Source organism: Suillus bovinus (genome assembly GCF_016758785.1).
Source record: "Suillus bovinus strain UH-Sbo-P2 chromosome Unknown EDB93scaffold_7, whole genome shotgun sequence".
Taxonomy (NCBI): domain Eukaryota; kingdom Fungi; phylum Basidiomycota; class Agaricomycetes; order Boletales; family Suillaceae; genus Suillus; species Suillus bovinus.
In genome coordinates, this window is record NW_024542063.1 from 692,748 (window position 1) to 708,932 (window position 16,185).

The 16,185-nt window shown below is 47.3% G+C and overlaps 5 protein-coding genes across 5 annotated transcripts; 4 read left to right on the plus strand and 1 right to left on the minus strand.

Moving 5' to 3' along the window:
- The first annotated feature begins 1,253 nt into the window (after positions 1–1,253).
- EDB93DRAFT_816732 (cytochrome P450) lies at positions 1,254–3,683 on the plus strand. The gene is made up of 14 exons (XM_041457579.1): positions 1,254–1,284; positions 1,340–1,694; positions 1,748–1,877; positions 1,930–2,124; positions 2,190–2,341; positions 2,395–2,507; positions 2,562–2,667; positions 2,723–2,736; positions 2,793–2,982; positions 3,035–3,091; positions 3,145–3,169; positions 3,219–3,341; positions 3,393–3,406; positions 3,463–3,683. The coding sequence occupies exons 2-14, from the start codon at positions 1,499–1,501 to the stop codon at positions 3,597–3,599; spliced, it is 1,452 nt and encodes a 483-aa protein (XP_041311543.1). The 5' UTR covers positions 1,254–1,284; positions 1,340–1,498; the 3' UTR covers positions 3,600–3,683.
- An 884-nt stretch (positions 3,684–4,567) lies between these two features.
- On the plus strand, positions 4,568–5,439 carry EDB93DRAFT_1124776 (uncharacterized protein). The gene is made up of 3 exons (XM_041448690.1): positions 4,568–4,625; positions 4,686–4,697; positions 4,875–5,439. Exon 3 carries the CDS (start codon positions 4,951–4,953, stop codon positions 5,164–5,166), a length of 216 nt encoding a protein of 71 aa, XP_041311544.1. The 5' UTR covers positions 4,568–4,625; positions 4,686–4,697; positions 4,875–4,950; the 3' UTR covers positions 5,167–5,439.
- Positions 5,440–6,842: 1,403 nt separating this feature from the next.
- Positions 6,843–8,646, plus strand: EDB93DRAFT_817127 (uncharacterized protein). Its single transcript, XM_041457580.1, has 5 exons — positions 6,843–7,121; positions 7,176–7,387; positions 7,441–7,826; positions 7,875–7,998; positions 8,051–8,646. Exons 2-5 carry the CDS (start codon positions 7,259–7,261, stop codon positions 8,339–8,341), a joined length of 930 nt encoding a protein of 309 aa, XP_041311545.1. The 5' UTR covers positions 6,843–7,121; positions 7,176–7,258; the 3' UTR covers positions 8,342–8,646.
- Positions 8,647–9,566: 920 nt separating this feature from the next.
- EDB93DRAFT_1124792 (acyltransferase ChoActase/COT/CPT) lies at positions 9,567–12,140 on the minus strand. Its single transcript, XM_041448691.1, has 8 exons — positions 11,638–12,140; positions 11,564–11,588; positions 11,355–11,511; positions 11,131–11,304; positions 10,992–11,079; positions 10,139–10,937; positions 9,902–10,084; positions 9,567–9,844 (listed from the first exon to the last, which is right to left on the minus strand). Exons 1-8 carry the CDS (start codon positions 12,022–12,024, stop codon positions 9,720–9,722), a joined length of 1,938 nt encoding a protein of 645 aa, XP_041311546.1. The 5' UTR covers positions 12,025–12,140; the 3' UTR covers positions 9,567–9,719.
- A 735-nt stretch (positions 12,141–12,875) lies between these two features.
- On the plus strand, positions 12,876–14,351 carry EDB93DRAFT_817465 (uncharacterized protein). The gene is made up of 2 exons (XM_041457581.1): positions 12,876–13,109; positions 13,163–14,351. Exons 1-2 carry the CDS (start codon positions 13,093–13,095, stop codon positions 14,244–14,246), a joined length of 1,101 nt encoding a protein of 366 aa, XP_041311547.1. The 5' UTR covers positions 12,876–13,092; the 3' UTR covers positions 14,247–14,351.
- The last annotated feature ends 1,834 nt before the right edge of the window (positions 14,352–16,185 follow it).

Sequence of the window (16,185 nt, forward strand, 5' to 3'; positions counted from 1 at the left end):
GTTCGATGCTGGGGATCGCGGAGCGTTGGGATCAAAGAGGGTAGTGAGGGTTCATTTTGTAAGTTTTGGGTGTGTCGTTGTTGGTACTGTTCGGTGGGCCTAACCGAAGTCGTTCCAGGGACGAGACGAAGGGTTTGTTTGAGTTAAAAAAGGGTAGACTTTAGGATGTTAAAAAAGATGTGGTGATGACACTTTAGCGTGTGAGGCTCGAGGTCAGCGACACAAGAAGAAGTGTTCCTAAGGTAATAACAGTTTCAAAGTCTGCTAGTATTCCAGAAAAACACTGCCGTACCACTACATATTGATACAGCCTTTATACTACGAGGATGCGGAAGATAACGGAGTCAAAAGGCGAAGGGGATGAATACGGGTAGCTGCCTTCTCGGCCGAAGGGCGATGGGCAGCAACTGTAGTACAGGGATCAAATGAGTGTAATAACGGTTAGGCAAGAGTGAGAACGCTAAGTCATGATGATACAGAACCGGCTGGGTGACACCGTTACAGGTGCCACTGTCAATGAACTGTAACAATAGTTGGCAGCTGGCGCGCGAGTTTTATGTGAACAACTTTGCAGATAAAGAGACCTTCCATGCTATTCTCAGTTACCAGTAGTTTCTTCTTGAGCCTGTACTATCACTCGTGTCAATCCCAAGTTTCCTTCTCATTGATAAAGTTGAATAGCGAGCAGTGAGCGTCGTGCGTCGTGGGTGCTTGAATACTATCTTATCATGCCGCGAAGATCCTGGTAAACTCTTGATCATGATCGCTACGTGAAGATTACGGAACATTGTGACATGTTCGACTGTCCTGGAGCCAGTACGGAAGTTTTAGAGCTTCCAGCTACTACTAGCTGCTACAGAGGTTTCAAAAGAAGCGCTGTGCTACGCGCTGCTACACTCGGCAGTGGGTTTCCTGATGCAGTGACTACTACTGGTATCTTCAAATATTACGGCAATGCGGTTGCATGCTGCTGTGGCGTATCAGCTGTTTCACAGTGAGTCGGCGGCCCTACCCAAATTTGAAGGTACTCGAAATGGTCACGTTCTCATTCATCAAACTTAGCAGGGTCTGATTATTATCAATACTAGCGTCTACCAGCAAGGCTTGTGGCTTAGAACAAGCAAATTGATTCCTTGACAGATAGGCTGCAGACAACGAAGCAAACGATTCGTCCCCTGGCCACTATAAGAGTCCAAGTCGTGTCAGATGTTGAGCCAGAAGCTCCAGGTTCACGATATCCCCTACCTGCAGAACTCGTCATGGCAAGTATGGCCGGTCTCACAAGTGAGTAATTGAAACTTTAAGTTGCGACATTATGATCGGAATACAGTCCTCGCAGATTCCCAGTTCGAATAGAACAAATACCACCTAGCTTTGTTTCAGAAGATATCTATTCCATGCAAGATGCTGTTCCTCTAAGCTACCACTTTCAGGTGTCAAAGTCTCGAAGACCCCTTTATAAGGCGAACTAACATGGACTCGACTATAATCCATCTCTATGCTCTTCACTCATATTCTTGCTTTAGGGGCATCGTGCATTGTTGCCCTGGTTGTCGCTTCGGGTCTGACCCGCAGACGTGTCTACCCTTTACCTCTGCCCCCTGGCCCTCGTCCGTTACCGTTTCTGGGTAATGCGCTGCAATTGGATACGAAACGACCTTGGCTCACATATACTGTGTGGGGAAAGACATATGGTTGGTAGCGGACCAATGTCAGCTATTATATTCAACCTCATACCTGATCATAGGGAAAATCATTCGCTCACGCATACTTGGAGTCGACTTGATCATCATAAACTCTGAAACCATTGTGCGAGAGTTGCTTGACAGGCGTTCTGCGAATTATTCTACTCGCCCAGTTATTCCCACCAACAAATTGTATGCATTGCCGGTTCTCGTTTTATTTGTTCAACAGCTGATCATGATGTAGGGCTGGACTGGATTTCAATACTGTATTCCTTCCGTATGGAGAAACTTTGCGACAACATCGCAAGATCTTCCATCAAGCCCTCAGGGCGGAAGTCTCGGTCTCATACCACGAGATGTACTCTCGCTACGCAAATGAACTAGTCATCAATCTCTTAGGAGATGCCGCTAGTGACCTACTACAGCAACACACTCTAGCGTTCGTATCTAATCTAGTGGTGTCGTTTTACATATGGTTCAGTTGACGATCAATCCTTGTGACAGATACACGGGATCCTTAATCATGGCCGTGACATATGGACACCATGCTCGTGGACATGAAGACCCATTTCTTACCCGCGCGCACGAACTCGTTGATATCGGAAAACATATCATTTCTCCTGAGAGGGCTGCCATGTTCACATCCTTTCCTTTCCGTGAGTGCCGTTATCGACGACATAATTTTGAACATTCAGGAATGAGGTTGCAGTTACAAAGTTGCCGTTTTGGTGCTTCGGTGGAGTACTTTACCTGATGGGATGCTCTAGAGAATTAGCTCAACAACTTCTGAACGAGCCCTTTAACGAAGTGAAGACGCAGATGGTACGTTTACGCAGAGTTGGGAATGGAAATTTTGCCTGATTTGTTTGCGTGAAGGCAAATGGTACTGCTTCACGCTCATTAGTTGCTGACTTTCTCGGTCAAGCTCACGATGACGCTGACAGAGACACGATGAAGGCTGTTTCGTTGACGGGATACATAGGTAAGACTTTTTACCAGGACAGAATTCATCCGCTGACAAGAATATGGTATCTTAGCTGGTGTCGAAACCGTGAGTCGCTACTCAAGCAACCCTGGTTCTTACTTTGATGTAATGATGTCTCACAGACTACATCTGTATTGCAGATATTCCTGTTGGCTATGGTGCTCTATCCTGACGTTCAAGCCCGGGCTCGTGCAGAAATTGATCAAGCTGTGAGGCGTGATAAAATGCCGTGCCTTGATGACAGGGCGTCATTGCCATATCTTGATGCCATTCTATGCGAGGTCCTGAGATGGTATCCTGTCGCCCCCCTAGGTTGGTCAGCAGTAATATAATTTTGTGTTTGCATGGCTGACCCCTTGCACAGGAGCTCCACATGCGACATCAAATGATGATGTTTACGACGGGTACTTTATACCCAAAGGTTCGAAGTTGTATGACTCGAGGTTGCCATTGACTCATCTGTAATTCAATCAGCTGTGATAGTAGTGGTTAATCAGTGGTATGTTACGGTGGAATGCATGTAATGGCTTGAGCTGAGCATGGTTCAGGGCAATGTCTCGGGATGAGGACATTTTTCCCGATGCATCACGCTTCGATCCTAGTCGCCATCTAACAGTTGACGGGAAGCTGAAGGATCCTTTCGTCAGCCATTTTGCCTTTGATCATGGCAGGTGAATATTTCACAGTTGCTATTATTTTCAATCATTCATCGACCATTGCAGGCGTATTTGTCCTGGTAGGCTGATTCATGGTTGATCTGGTAGTGTCGAGGATGACAAATGCCCTTGGCAGGTCGTTGGTTTGCAGAGAACAGTCTGTGGACTGCTGCTGCTGCCATACTCGCCGTCTTGCGCATCGATCATGCCAAAGACTCAAATGGAAACAAGATTGAGGTGAAGCCGGAGTTCACCACAGGCATGGTGATGTAAGTGACGTATACATTCAAGAATTTGCAGCTGACTCTGCCGTAGTCACCCTGAACCATTTCACTGCTCGTTTGAAAGTGTGAACACAACGAGAGAAGGACACATCCGAGCGATGATGAATTTGAAGTAGACTTCGTTGTATTTGAAGTGGTCTGTCATATATTAGCGCACTATTGTACAACGGCGCAGAGTGCGCTGGATGGTACGGTCTTGCGTCCTTTGTCTCTGCCTGTTTCTGATGAACAGGAGAATTGCTTTCGTATACATTCACTATTTAGACTGTGCTTAACAAACGACGAACGGGGGAATCGTGAAGAATACCTCCAAATTTCAAGAGATCGTTGAGTCTCTGGTACTGCTGCTCGCATACCTCCGGCCAGGTCAGATGCTGTGACAATGACCTACAGCGTGCAAAATCTTTAGGATGGCTGAGTCAAGGATGGTCACTGCTGCTGCTTGAGATGCCACGTCTGTGCGTGATCAAGGGGTGGTTATAGCATAATTTAGATAGGCTGGCGCCCTCGAACTTGGGGTCAAGAGTGCGTGGATCCGAGACTATGCTCCAGTCGCCCAGCAATGTTCAGGTAAAATATTGTTGAACAGGTTTCTGTCATGTCAAAGTTGGTTGTCATGCTCATAACTGGTCCTGAGATCATGATGGACATGTACTACGACAATCATATGGGAGTACTTACGTACGTGTGCCCATAGTATGAACGTCGAGCGGAAATACCTCACAGCTGCATCATCCCCGACTCCGAGGAACCAAACTGATCGATCCTGCAGACTTCGTAATTCAAGCGGAGAGTCAAAAGTGTGTGGGTTTTTATTGCCTTATTATGTCATGATAAGCGGTTTGTAAGTTGTTGCCAACTGCATGTTCCTTACATTGAAATTGTCTTGTATACGTATCTGCATAGATATATATGTTTCGTTCTCTCGTCTGCCCACTTGCTTAACCCACAGCGACCGAGCTAGCTCCGTACAGCGATTGATATCGTATTATCCCCTTGGTGTGTACAAAAATATGTGAGTCGATCATCGCTTGGAATCTTGCATACTAGTACTTGTGATTCTAATTATGATCAGTGTATTTTTCAAGTTAAGAGCCTTGCACGTACGGCTTCTTGTGTACCTGATGTACTACATTGTCCTCCACTTGATGCTTGTCACGATGTCTCCGAAATTATTATGGTGCCATCTATCACCCTGAATACCACGCATCTTCATCCTCGTGCCCTGAAAATGTCTGTGCATGGCTGAAATTATCCTTGTCAGCCAATTATTGTGCCTGTCCTTGCACTTCAACTCCCTTTCGTGGTGTGGCCGCTTATGATGGGGTGTCAATTACAATATGTCAAGGTACTGTTGTAACACACTGTTCAATTTTATCCTTCTAGCATGCCGGTCATCCTCATTGCGCATTATTGTCAAATGTCTACTCTCGGCGTATATGGTCTGTCGTGACACGACGCATGAGAATTCGTTTTGGCTGTTTACAATGACGTCCTCAAAGTTCGTCTGCAGGCACATTTTTCAAAAATACTGGCACCTGTTGCTACTTGACTAGTGAACAATCTACGAAGTTGCAGTGAAATTAATCTAGACTGCAATATGGATCACATCGAACGAACAGATTCAAAATCCACGGTCGCAGCTGATGATGGTCGAGCGGGGCGCTCTGTCGGAGTCTGGCAGGACGGGTCGGGAGTGGCAGGGTCCTTTTTTCGTTTCCAGTGCTATCTCGCATATCATCATATTCCACGTTCTGAGCTAGTAGCTACGATATAATTAGCATATACACATACAGGAGGTAGACAGTCAATGAGAAAACGGAAGTCGAGGAGAACGTTGTTGCTGCCGCGGCCTTTCAGATAATTCTTTTCCTCTTACTATCTCTCACTCAAAAATGGAATCGCTTGATTATACGTTTAGATCAGGGTTGGGTCTGCTGGAGGCCAGGGATTACTACTAGTACTAGTAGCGAGGTTTAGTACGATGTGCTTTAAAACTGCTTGTACTACTAGTAGATATGGTGCTAGCTCGAACTTTTAGAATCGAGCAGCCAGACTAGAGTTACGTGCTATATATAGTACTGGTCATATGAGTTGTTCCTCGAGGCGTAACTTATAGTTAACTTCATACCATGTAGACCAGGAAAAAAAAAGGCTAAGCAGCTTTGTTCTAGTTATGATGATGACTAGCGTGACTCCGGGTCGGAGCGCTTCTGTCTGATGCACTCGTTCCAACAATAAACAGAAACGGCTAAGCGAATTTTTGAGCTTCTGGTCTATCGGTATGAAGCTTGTAGTTGTAGAGTATGTTCCCCACTGTAAGATTCTAGGCACGCGAAGTACTTAAGCCGAATTCCGCTTATATTGGTCACCGAGGTGGAATGAGCGTCTCGCAGCGCATGGCTATATTGAATATTGAAACGAAATTTAACGAATGGCCACGCTGATTCTTCGTAATGATGAGGGTGAGGTGAGAGAGCCGAAGAACGCGTCGGACGCGAGCGACCATTTTGGTCACTTCCGATGCGCGCCCAATAATTGAAGCGCTGAACGGAACTCATAATGTAAATGAATCGAGCCCGCGGGTCCCGTGCGAGGCGAACTAACGTGATCACATGATATGAGTTGGTTTGATTGCTGTGCTATTCCTGATGCAGGACCAGACGGTGTTCTAAAATTACCCACCATGTGTATCGCAGGCGCTGACACAAAAATAGAAGAAATCATCTTCCTTGTCACCGACGCCATTCAAGTTACCCCTCGAGGCACTGAGGAGTCAGGACACTTTTCATTTCTACATGCACACGTGATGTAACTTTTTTGGTCGACTCAGTGAGGTAACGTGAATCGAGTGCGGCAATTTCAGCGTACTGCTCGGGTCAAGACAAATTAATTCTTGATATGTGCCGAACTAATAGTCTGAGAAACACAGGACGAAACTTTTGAACAACAGGCAAACATACTCGCCCGTGCAGAATGTACGATCGTACGATGATGCAATGTAACCAAGGGATTGATCAGATACAAGACAGCTGGACCTCAGTGACCATCAGAATGCGGGACAGCCCCAGGCTATCAAAGATTCAAGATGATCCTTTAAGGGGAGAAGTGCGGTAAATCCAGTACCCGGCACAGATAACCGAACGTTCTGGCTCTAGTCTCAATGGAGTGTCGTCCTCTTTTATCTAAGTTTTAGGATCGACCAGGCCTTATCACAAAAACAGCCCAGTGAGTTTTCGCCTATCGAACCATCGAATTCAAACATTCACAGCCGAAACTTTTCATAGACATACAGGAGATGATTCTTCGGAACCGAGGCCAATCACAGCTTATCTCGTACAATAATGATTTCTGAATCACCACATCAAGAAATTCACGGTGAGTTTTCGAGGTCCTTTCATTAAACATCAGGCATTGGGGCGAACCGGAGGCAGCGAGGCTGCAGACTGGTACAACAGTCAGGCGATCGATCATCACCGAGCGGTGCTGGAGGTCTTGACCTCTGTCTGCTGTAAGTGATGTACGTTGTCATCCAATTTTAGAACCTACTTAGAGATGATAAAAGGTCGCCTACTAGGCTACGAGACTTCAACTCGTTGCACACCCTTTCATCGGACTTGCAGAGCAGACAGCCTACCTTCAACAAAAATGGCTACGCCCACAGTTTCGTCCTTCATTAGCTCTGTGATCCTGCAGCCCATCATCGTGGCGATCAGCAGTGGTGTGCTTTCATCCCTCCTATCCTACGAGATCGCTGGACAGTTCGACTGGAGGCCGGTAAGCCCTTCGTTTGTGGATTCCACAGTCTTTCTGATTACACAACCTAAAAGATCGCTATATGCGCGACATGTGATGTTCTTACTATCGGGATGGACCACATGAAGGATCAAGAAGCTGAAATCGGTACTCCGGGTGCGGCTGTCGTAAAGCGCCTTACCCCCCTCGCCCGTATCTTCATGGCGTTCAATGCGTCATTGCTTGCCGTAGCCTTGTGTCAAAGTCCACCAAAAGTGACTCTCGTCACCGCATTTTTTACCGTCCCCGCCTTTCTGTGGACGACGCCGATCGAGCTTTGGCGGATCAGTGCAGTCTTGAAGAAATTCATAGGGGCAAATCACGATCAAGAACTGAAAACTGATTCACCCCAAACTAACGAACCACTCATAATCAAACGAATTCCTGGCGTGAAGGCTCTATTTAGCGGTATCATTCGAGGGTATGTACTGTCGCGTCCTGATGGTTTACGGTTTTAACTTGAAGACAGTTGTGGGGTATTCTGCGTTGTTTACTCGACACTGCAGGTATCATCGCAATCGGCTTATAACCCACCTCCATGGACGATCTTTGAGACTGTCATTTGGTCGACGGTTAATCGCACTTGTCATTGTGTAAGACAACTTCCTTCTTGTAAATATACTTCCAACTCAAGGTCTTCCAAAGATCCTGGCAGACGTGCGCGACTACGACGAGGACAAGAAGACTGCAGTCCCAACAATACCCGTTCTTCTAGATTCCCCGCTCAAGACTCGGATACTCTTAACTGTCGTTCAAGCAGTCGTCATGATGGCCTTCCTCCACAATCCATTCATTGTGGCGAGTTCCTCGTTCGCAATTGCTCTTGTTTGGATTCTAGGGAAAGATTCTCCGAAAGTTTATTTCCGTTTCAGTCTTCACTCACAAACGATATTCATTGTTCTGTACGCTGTTATGCTCGCTTTCGACATTATCTAGATCACTATTGTGCGTCTCAGGGTTAAACGTTCTTGGAATATATAGGTAGCCTTCACTGACTGCCGATACTCGCGCGCTGTTTTGAATTACCGCACAAACCCCATGCATATGTCTCGTACTTAGGATACAAATATCCTTTCAGATGTCTCTCTCGTAGTGTATAATTTTATACTCTTCCCTTTGATCAACGGTGTACCTTTTCTTGCTATCTCTGTAGTCATGCCGACATTTTGTTTAGAAAGCAATGTCTGGAATTTTTCATATGCACGCGACTAAAAGAAAATCGTACTTAATTATTTCATCCATCCCTGTGTGCAACCATTGGTCAAATATTAGGGAATGTGTTCTCATGCCTGGGCGTTAGGCTGAAGCACTAGGAATAGTCTACATTTAAAATTAGGGGCTATGGTCGTCCACAGATAACGGTGATTCAGTCCTTCTTGATGTGACCATGGCAGGCGCGCGTTACGTTATTTCCACACGGCGCTCGCAAGCTTCCACAGCTCCGTGACTTCTAGAGCTCTGTACTATTACCAGCAGCGCTTCTCGTATCCTTTCACATGAGCAATCGGTGCGTTTCAATTGATAAGTTTCATTGTGACATCAAATATTGTTGTCACAATTGCTTCGTACCAAGACAAATTATATATTTCAAAAAAAATAGCCCTTTAAGCTTTAGCGCTTTAGCATCTGCTGAAATTGATTTATCGGGGTTAAACAAGTTGCGACGCTCGAAAATCTTTTAACCTCGTGACTCAGCGTCACACTTCATCGGATATCGCTGGGGACGGCGCCTCCGTAGTTTCCTAATGTGTTCACAAGTTCCGGCTTTCTTCGATTCTCCTGTGTCTGCGAGGCGCCACTGAGGGGCTTTTCCGGGACTAGCGGGCCTCGTCCGATTGTGATTGTGTTCGTTCTTATCTATTCTGCCATCGCGGTAGAATCTATTTTGTTTCTTCCTTCTGGAACTTCGCCGAAACTCTCGGGTCTAACTTCAAAGAGTGTGTCGCTGACGGGGTAGGTCATGTGAATCATGGACTTCTAGACGCCATCATCCGATCCAGACCGTCTGCGCGTTTATGCACATCATCTGAAGTCCTCCTGCCACCATTTGGGAATGCATTCAACATATATAAAATGAGATCTTGGAATCGGGGAGTCGGGCAAGCACCGTTAATGATATCATAGTTCCGCTAACTTCACAGCACGCGCACCATTGGTGCTCTAGTAATTTCGCTCATAGGGGATTTGTCTTGAAGCATCAATTCACCACGCTATTGATTTGGACAAACGAATTCTGCAGCAAATTAATGATCAAATGACTCGGAAAGCAGACGCCGTAGTGCTGCAGAACTCCGCACGCAGTACACAAAAGTTGTTACAGCATAGACCTTTGTTGACCAGCGTGCAAACCATATAGATCAACTGCGGCCCTCGCAATCTCATCCGTAAACTCCTGGTTTGGCATCTCCTTTCGTGAGGTGACGGTATATTGCAGGCGGTCTGTGTGAATAAATGTGAAACTCGGCACAGAAATACAGACTCTCAGCTCGAACATACCGTCGTATCCAGTCATATATGCCACCCCAAAACCCTCCGGTACAACTTCACCCCACCCATACACAGGAAAATGATCTGAGAAGATGGCACTCGTGCTCAGAACCCAGTTTCCGGAGCGTTTGTACAAAGGGTCGTTGTAAAGCTCTGGGACCGACTCGCCTTCTTTGAGGCACAGTTTCAATCCTAGTTTGCTCGTCAGCATGCACGACACATTCCAAGAAGACGAGAGTGACTCACCCAGCATGTGCCGATCCACGCCTTCTCCAGTCCCTGCTGCCTTCGCCAGTGTAATGTGCGCTTTGACAGCCGCATCAAAAAGCTGTTTTCGCTTCTCACAGCTGACACGAGGGTCATCCATCGCCGAAACAAAAGCATCCGATTGCGAGGTGACGACTCTGATAGTCTCCGTCCGGCCTTTCCAGTATCTGCGTGTAGTTGCTGCCTCGTAGGTCCCTCCTTCCCTGTTCAGCCCGCGTGCACGAAGGAAGCGGGCATACGCCAGTTGGATGACCATCTGGGCCCATGAATCGGGGGAAACACGGAACGCCTTGATGGCGGCCTTGCCATAGGATGTGAGGTGGTATGACATTGATTGTGAATCGGCAAGCTTATATGCGGCTTTCGACGCCTTGTCGATTGCGGTGTGCGTCGTGTCGTCTACCACGAAATCTAATGGTTCGGGTTTCGGCAGTGGAATCGCAGAGGGCGCCCCGAGGTCAAAAGCAGGATCAGCGAGCCAGTCGAGCACCTCATCGCACATACGCGCAGTAGGCGTGCCATCCATAACGGAATGCTCGCCCAGGAGACCAGCACGTGCGTTGTCAAAAACGATAAACTCGACAGGTTTGTCGACCCAGCGGTTCTTCAGACCAGGTGCATCCGATGTAGGGGGTGAGAGCGAACCGTGCCAGAGAGAGCGACTATGATCAATGGGAGAGGAGGGCGTGTCAGTGTCCAGGGATATGAGGAAGGCAGATGAGTGTATTGTATGCAAAATAGAGGCGTTGTGTGGGTTCGCGGCCAGGTGGGCGTGGTCCTAACATTTTTTCAGGGGGTGTCACTAAGAATGCGCATAGATAATCGGATGTACCTTGGCCCACACATCACGGTTTGATGCAGTCAAAACACCAACTCCTGGGTATTCTTCGGTGGTAGAGTCATAGATGTATTGGATTTGTCTGTAGTGAACGTTAGTTTGTGGTACAAGCAGCAAAGCGGGATAGACACACTTCTCCAGCTCAGTCATGCTGAGTATTTGCCCATTCACGATACCCTTGAGCTTCCAGAACCTGTTCCTCCTCACAATAATGATATGGCCTAATTCATCTGCTTTGTAATTCGCATTAGATACACTCCAGTCGAGACCGTGGAGGCCAGGTATACGACAGCAATCAAACATCCATCTTCATGAGGGGTTGAAAGATAAAAACAACTTTGATATTCCGTCACGTACCGATACGTGTCCATACAGAACTGACCCTCCTTTGTTCCGTCAGGGATCACCTGACCACTCAACAGCTTCTGCCGAAATATGAGGGCTCCACGTGCCAGGCCAGCAGCACGAGCAGCAGGGTTTTGCGGAAGGTGGGCAGGTTGCTCATCAAAGCCATCTGTGTATGAACCGTCAGGGCTGAAGACATGAGGAACTGTTGTACAGCTCACAGTAATATGAAACATTCACCACAACCTTTGTGCACGTGTCAATATAGCGCCATGCGTAGTGGAGCTGAGCATACCGAATCTCGATAGCCCAAATAGCCGAGATCATCCCACCACTCCTCCAGCCAATGTTCGCGTTCACTTGCACGTTGCAGGAGACGAGACTGCAATTGGGTCCCTGGCCCAGCGTGTGAACCGAATGCGTCGATCTTCTTAACAGCATCAGTGAATTCAGCTTCCGAATGTGCCAACGGTAACAATGACGTCTTCAGTCGCTCGAGGGTAGCAGTGAGGCTTGGAACTGGCAAACGAGGTAGAGCGTCACGTTGGGGCACGAAATTGGGTATTGGAGGGGCAGCGGCTTTCCAGTCAACCGGACGTGGCCCGGTGAGAGATGGCATATGGATCATTCTAAGTAATAAAGGTCTCTGACGAACTATGGAGGGAGGGAGCCTGGAAAGCATGAGGCTGGAGGAATAAGTACCAGTGCAACACAATGCAACTTATTTGAAGTATCCCGGAGAGTCTGATCGACGAATATCACGAGCGTCGCTGTTACGGCTCACGTGTTTGAACTTTGTCAAATCGGTCGAAAGTTAGCCGGAGCCTTTTTATGAAATTATAGTTGATCTTCATCATGCATCCGAGTCTGTCACGGTCAGGCTTCAGTACTCCTAGTGTTGAACTAATCATGTCCTCATTTCTCTTGGATCAAGTGCCTAATAAGTAGCACCCCGCAAGAGGCTCTAAATTGATCAACTTGAATCCTACTTACAACTTTTCCGATGGGCCTTGCCGCATATCATTATCCCAATCGATGTACGCGGGCCTGAAGCGTTTAGGCCAAGGCGTTTTCGCCATCCTGACCTCCGGCGCAGATGCTATTAGAGGTGTCGTCTATTCAACGCTGGCTCACCATCTTCAAGTTGTATTGAAAGACTGCCAGACGGTGAGCCATAGTTTTAAGCCCTTCTAAGGGTGGATTTGTATAACGAAGTTCTAAACCATTGCGCCGAACATCCCTACCGATATGCCAATGCTGACACAGCCTCGCAAAATCTATTTTGGCTAACTCTCTTCCTCCCTAGTATCTGCCCACGTACGCACAACTCACAGAGGTACCAAATCATATTGTCGATGAAAATTTCTCTCTCTGATTTAGTATGAACACGTTCTACGGGCGTTGTAAGCAACCGAACACGGAACCTCAAGTTGGTCCTCATGATGTGGCGCCGCCTACTTTATGGTTGTAGGCCTTTGTACAGGTACCAATTGCTGTCTCGATGCTTTGTTGTCAATGCTTACCTCATTCTGTCGTGTCTCCCCTCATCAAATACAACCATAGCGAACATCGATCAACTCTCTTAGTATGATTCGTGCCACACTCGCATTGTTCCTATGATGGGAGTGGCCCTAGTAATTTCTAGCATCCACAGACCCAAAACACATCGGACGAAAAGGAATAAGCTATGGACTAGTATCGGGACAGAGCTTGTGGTCCCACACACAATGCAACTCCACTGCTGTGGATAATGCCACAATTCATGAGGTGAGTATTAAAGGCGTCAAATCAGCTGTCTCTTACTCACACATCATGGAAAGTACTCCCATCTCATCTAGATTTAGCGACCTCCCAACTGAGCTCGTCCTTCTCATATTCAAATATGTTGCTCAAGCAACTTTTACTCAACCCGACACTTATGCTACCAAAAATCCATACTCATCTGCCCTTTCACTATCTCGCGTCTCTAGAATGGTCAGGCGCACTGTGATGCCAGAACTTCTGCACACAGTATTATTGCCAGGAGCTCGCCACGTAACAGCTTTCATACGGGCTCTACGTATGCAGAAAACATACCTCCATCAACAACAGGATGATCTAATTCTTGATTACGCATCTTGCGTGCACAGGATGTGGATCGGAGAATTTTATGGGCCTTTGCGAGACATAAAACCTTCCTTCATTAACAGCGTTACCCCTTCTACTGCTAAGCCTGAATCAGAATCAGATGTCAGCCTACTGGCTCCGGTGATCCTTGCCGTACCCTCCCTCGCGATCGAATTTGCAAGTCTGGACGTGCTTTTAGGCTGCCTCAGATATGCGTGTAACTCCAATGTCAACTCGAATGTCAACCACAGAAATTCCCTGTTTCCTTGGAGCACGAAAAGTTTAACACTATCTGGTAGTATCAATTATCAATGGTGGCCCTTCATGGGGACTATCCATGGATATACTTTCCTCGCTTCCATTCAACACTTTACCTTACTCACTTCCTCGTCCTACGAAATGCATCGACACTTCATGGGCACTTGCGCCAGCAACATTAGTCCTCTAGACTCTGAACCCTACAGAGTGCCTGTGTGGATGGCACGGGCTCCTTTCAAGAAACTTCAGACATTTTCGATGCTCATTCCGCACAGGGAACCTCCGGTCACTCAATGTGCCCCTGCGTCTAGCGCAAAGGCGATATGGGCAGAGCTGGTCACGTTCCCCGCTTCTCTCCTGCCGGACCATTGGACACTCAAGGAAATCAGGACGTTTATGGAGACTCAGGAGGACACTATTCCATTTATTCCACTACCACTGTCCTGTTCTCGCAAGTTGTGTGTACTTTGTTTGGATCGCGAAAGGATTTGGGCACGTGGATGTGAGGGCCCTGGGCCACTGATACAAGTGTCAGACTGAATAACATATATATATGTACTTGTTCGCAATCGGTTGTTTGATTTACTGTACACTACTACACTCGGACATGATCACATTTTTCTGACTTGCCTGTTACAACCAATTAAATAGCAGGTGTTGGTCGTCTGAAATTCCACGTCGGTCACGAGCAATCAATTCCGGAATCCCATAAAAGCGGCTAGGACCAACAAACCGTTCACCAGGTTGCGAATGATGGAACGTCAGACATCAGAATACAGTATCCGCAGTAGGTGCGGTTCTTGTTCTTCTTGCAAGTATCAAGGATCAATCGATCACCCTTATCAAGTGCGCGTGCAGCTAATACACCTTTTGTGCTTGAGGTCAGCTGGCATTATAGTCTATATGACTTATCAAAACTTACTCGACCCTCTGCCCGGTTGTAGGCGCGCGTAAGGTAGCCTTAGCCATGGCCGATGTGCGCCGATGCAGATAAGATTACTGTTCTTCAGGTAGGATCAGTTTGTCGTTCCTGAATTCCTGATTGAGGTCTCGAAGTTGTTTGACACATCCCATGCGTAATCGGGCAATACGCTAGGAATTGGACGTCATCCGGTGAAGCAGATCCTTTCAGGAGTCACATCAACGATGACTCATAGTCGCCGATGGGCATGGTCTGAAGCAGCTCAAAAGCGCTGGTGTCGATACGTATTCCTCTTCAGAATCTGGTATGTTTTATCATTTAACATCCTCCGAACGTGTGGTTCCTGACCTTTCTCGTTTTCAGACAGTCCCGCCACGTTAGTTGCTCGTGATTCTTGCGATATAGACTGCTCACCCCAGAAGTATCCGAGGTGGCTCAGAGACCACACCGCCTAGCAATATTCGCGTAAGAGGACTGCTGGGGGAAGACCTGAGAAGAACCGCTGAGGAAGATGACGGGACGAAGTTCTCAATTGGCGATGTGCATGAATAGTGCCAGCCTAAAGCTGAATGCTTCAATTGCTTGTGAATCAAACTGCCCTTTCCTTTAGTCGAGCTTGCAAGAGGCTTCTCTCCAGGTTATTATTGCATGCCTGACCATCCCTGCTCTTCCTGTAATAAGTCAATATTCAAGGCAAGTCCTCGTGCAGAAGCTTGTCACTCCTGACCTTGAATATCAATGGGATTCAGGGAGAAACTCTGAGAAGCTCTGACCATGAATGATGGCCAGTCGAATCCTCTGGCCCCGAGGATGTGAACTCCTGCCCCATGTCGAGCTCCAGGAGTTATCATTAAGTGTGCAAAATAATGAATCGTTTCTACTCGGCCCCGCGCGATAGACAAGGTAAACGCCGCGTACTAAGCGAAGTCTCTTTTCTACAGCTGTCTTCTTAGTACAGTAGGCAGACCGATAAAGAAAAATAGTCGTTTCTTCTATTACAAGTAGCCGAGTTTGGGTTCCCGGCGGGACTCCTGTGAAGCAACGAGTCCCGGTCTAGCCCTGAGTCAGTGAGTCAGTGAGGCCAAGCCTACGGGGCCCTCGATGACAGTTTGGTAGCATGTGCTTTTGCTTGGTAAGTGCTAGCCCAGGAACATCATTTAGGTGGTTTAGTCCGATCCTTTTTTTCATAGTTTTACACGGCGGTGGATGGTAGGTCCAAAACTCGCAGCATCCAGCAGGCGCACCTGAGCGAACGAGACTTCTACTTCTCCTTGGGCAGTGGATAGCGCCGGGCGTGTAAAAGCGAAATTTTTTTATAGTGGCGCGTCTATCCCAGGAATAGTTCTCTTTCAGACCTGCAAGATGATAGCAGATACGGTCACCAATTACTAACAGGGAACGCTCTGACCTGCTGACACCTGTCATTACGAGACGGTCCGAGGAATGTGCAAAGACCGAGCCTTGAGCATGCAGGTCGAGCGCTCGGGCTGCAAAATGAAACCATGGTTCTAATTGTCCTTCGGTTCCTAGTTAGACCCTTGGCCTCGAAGCGAGTAG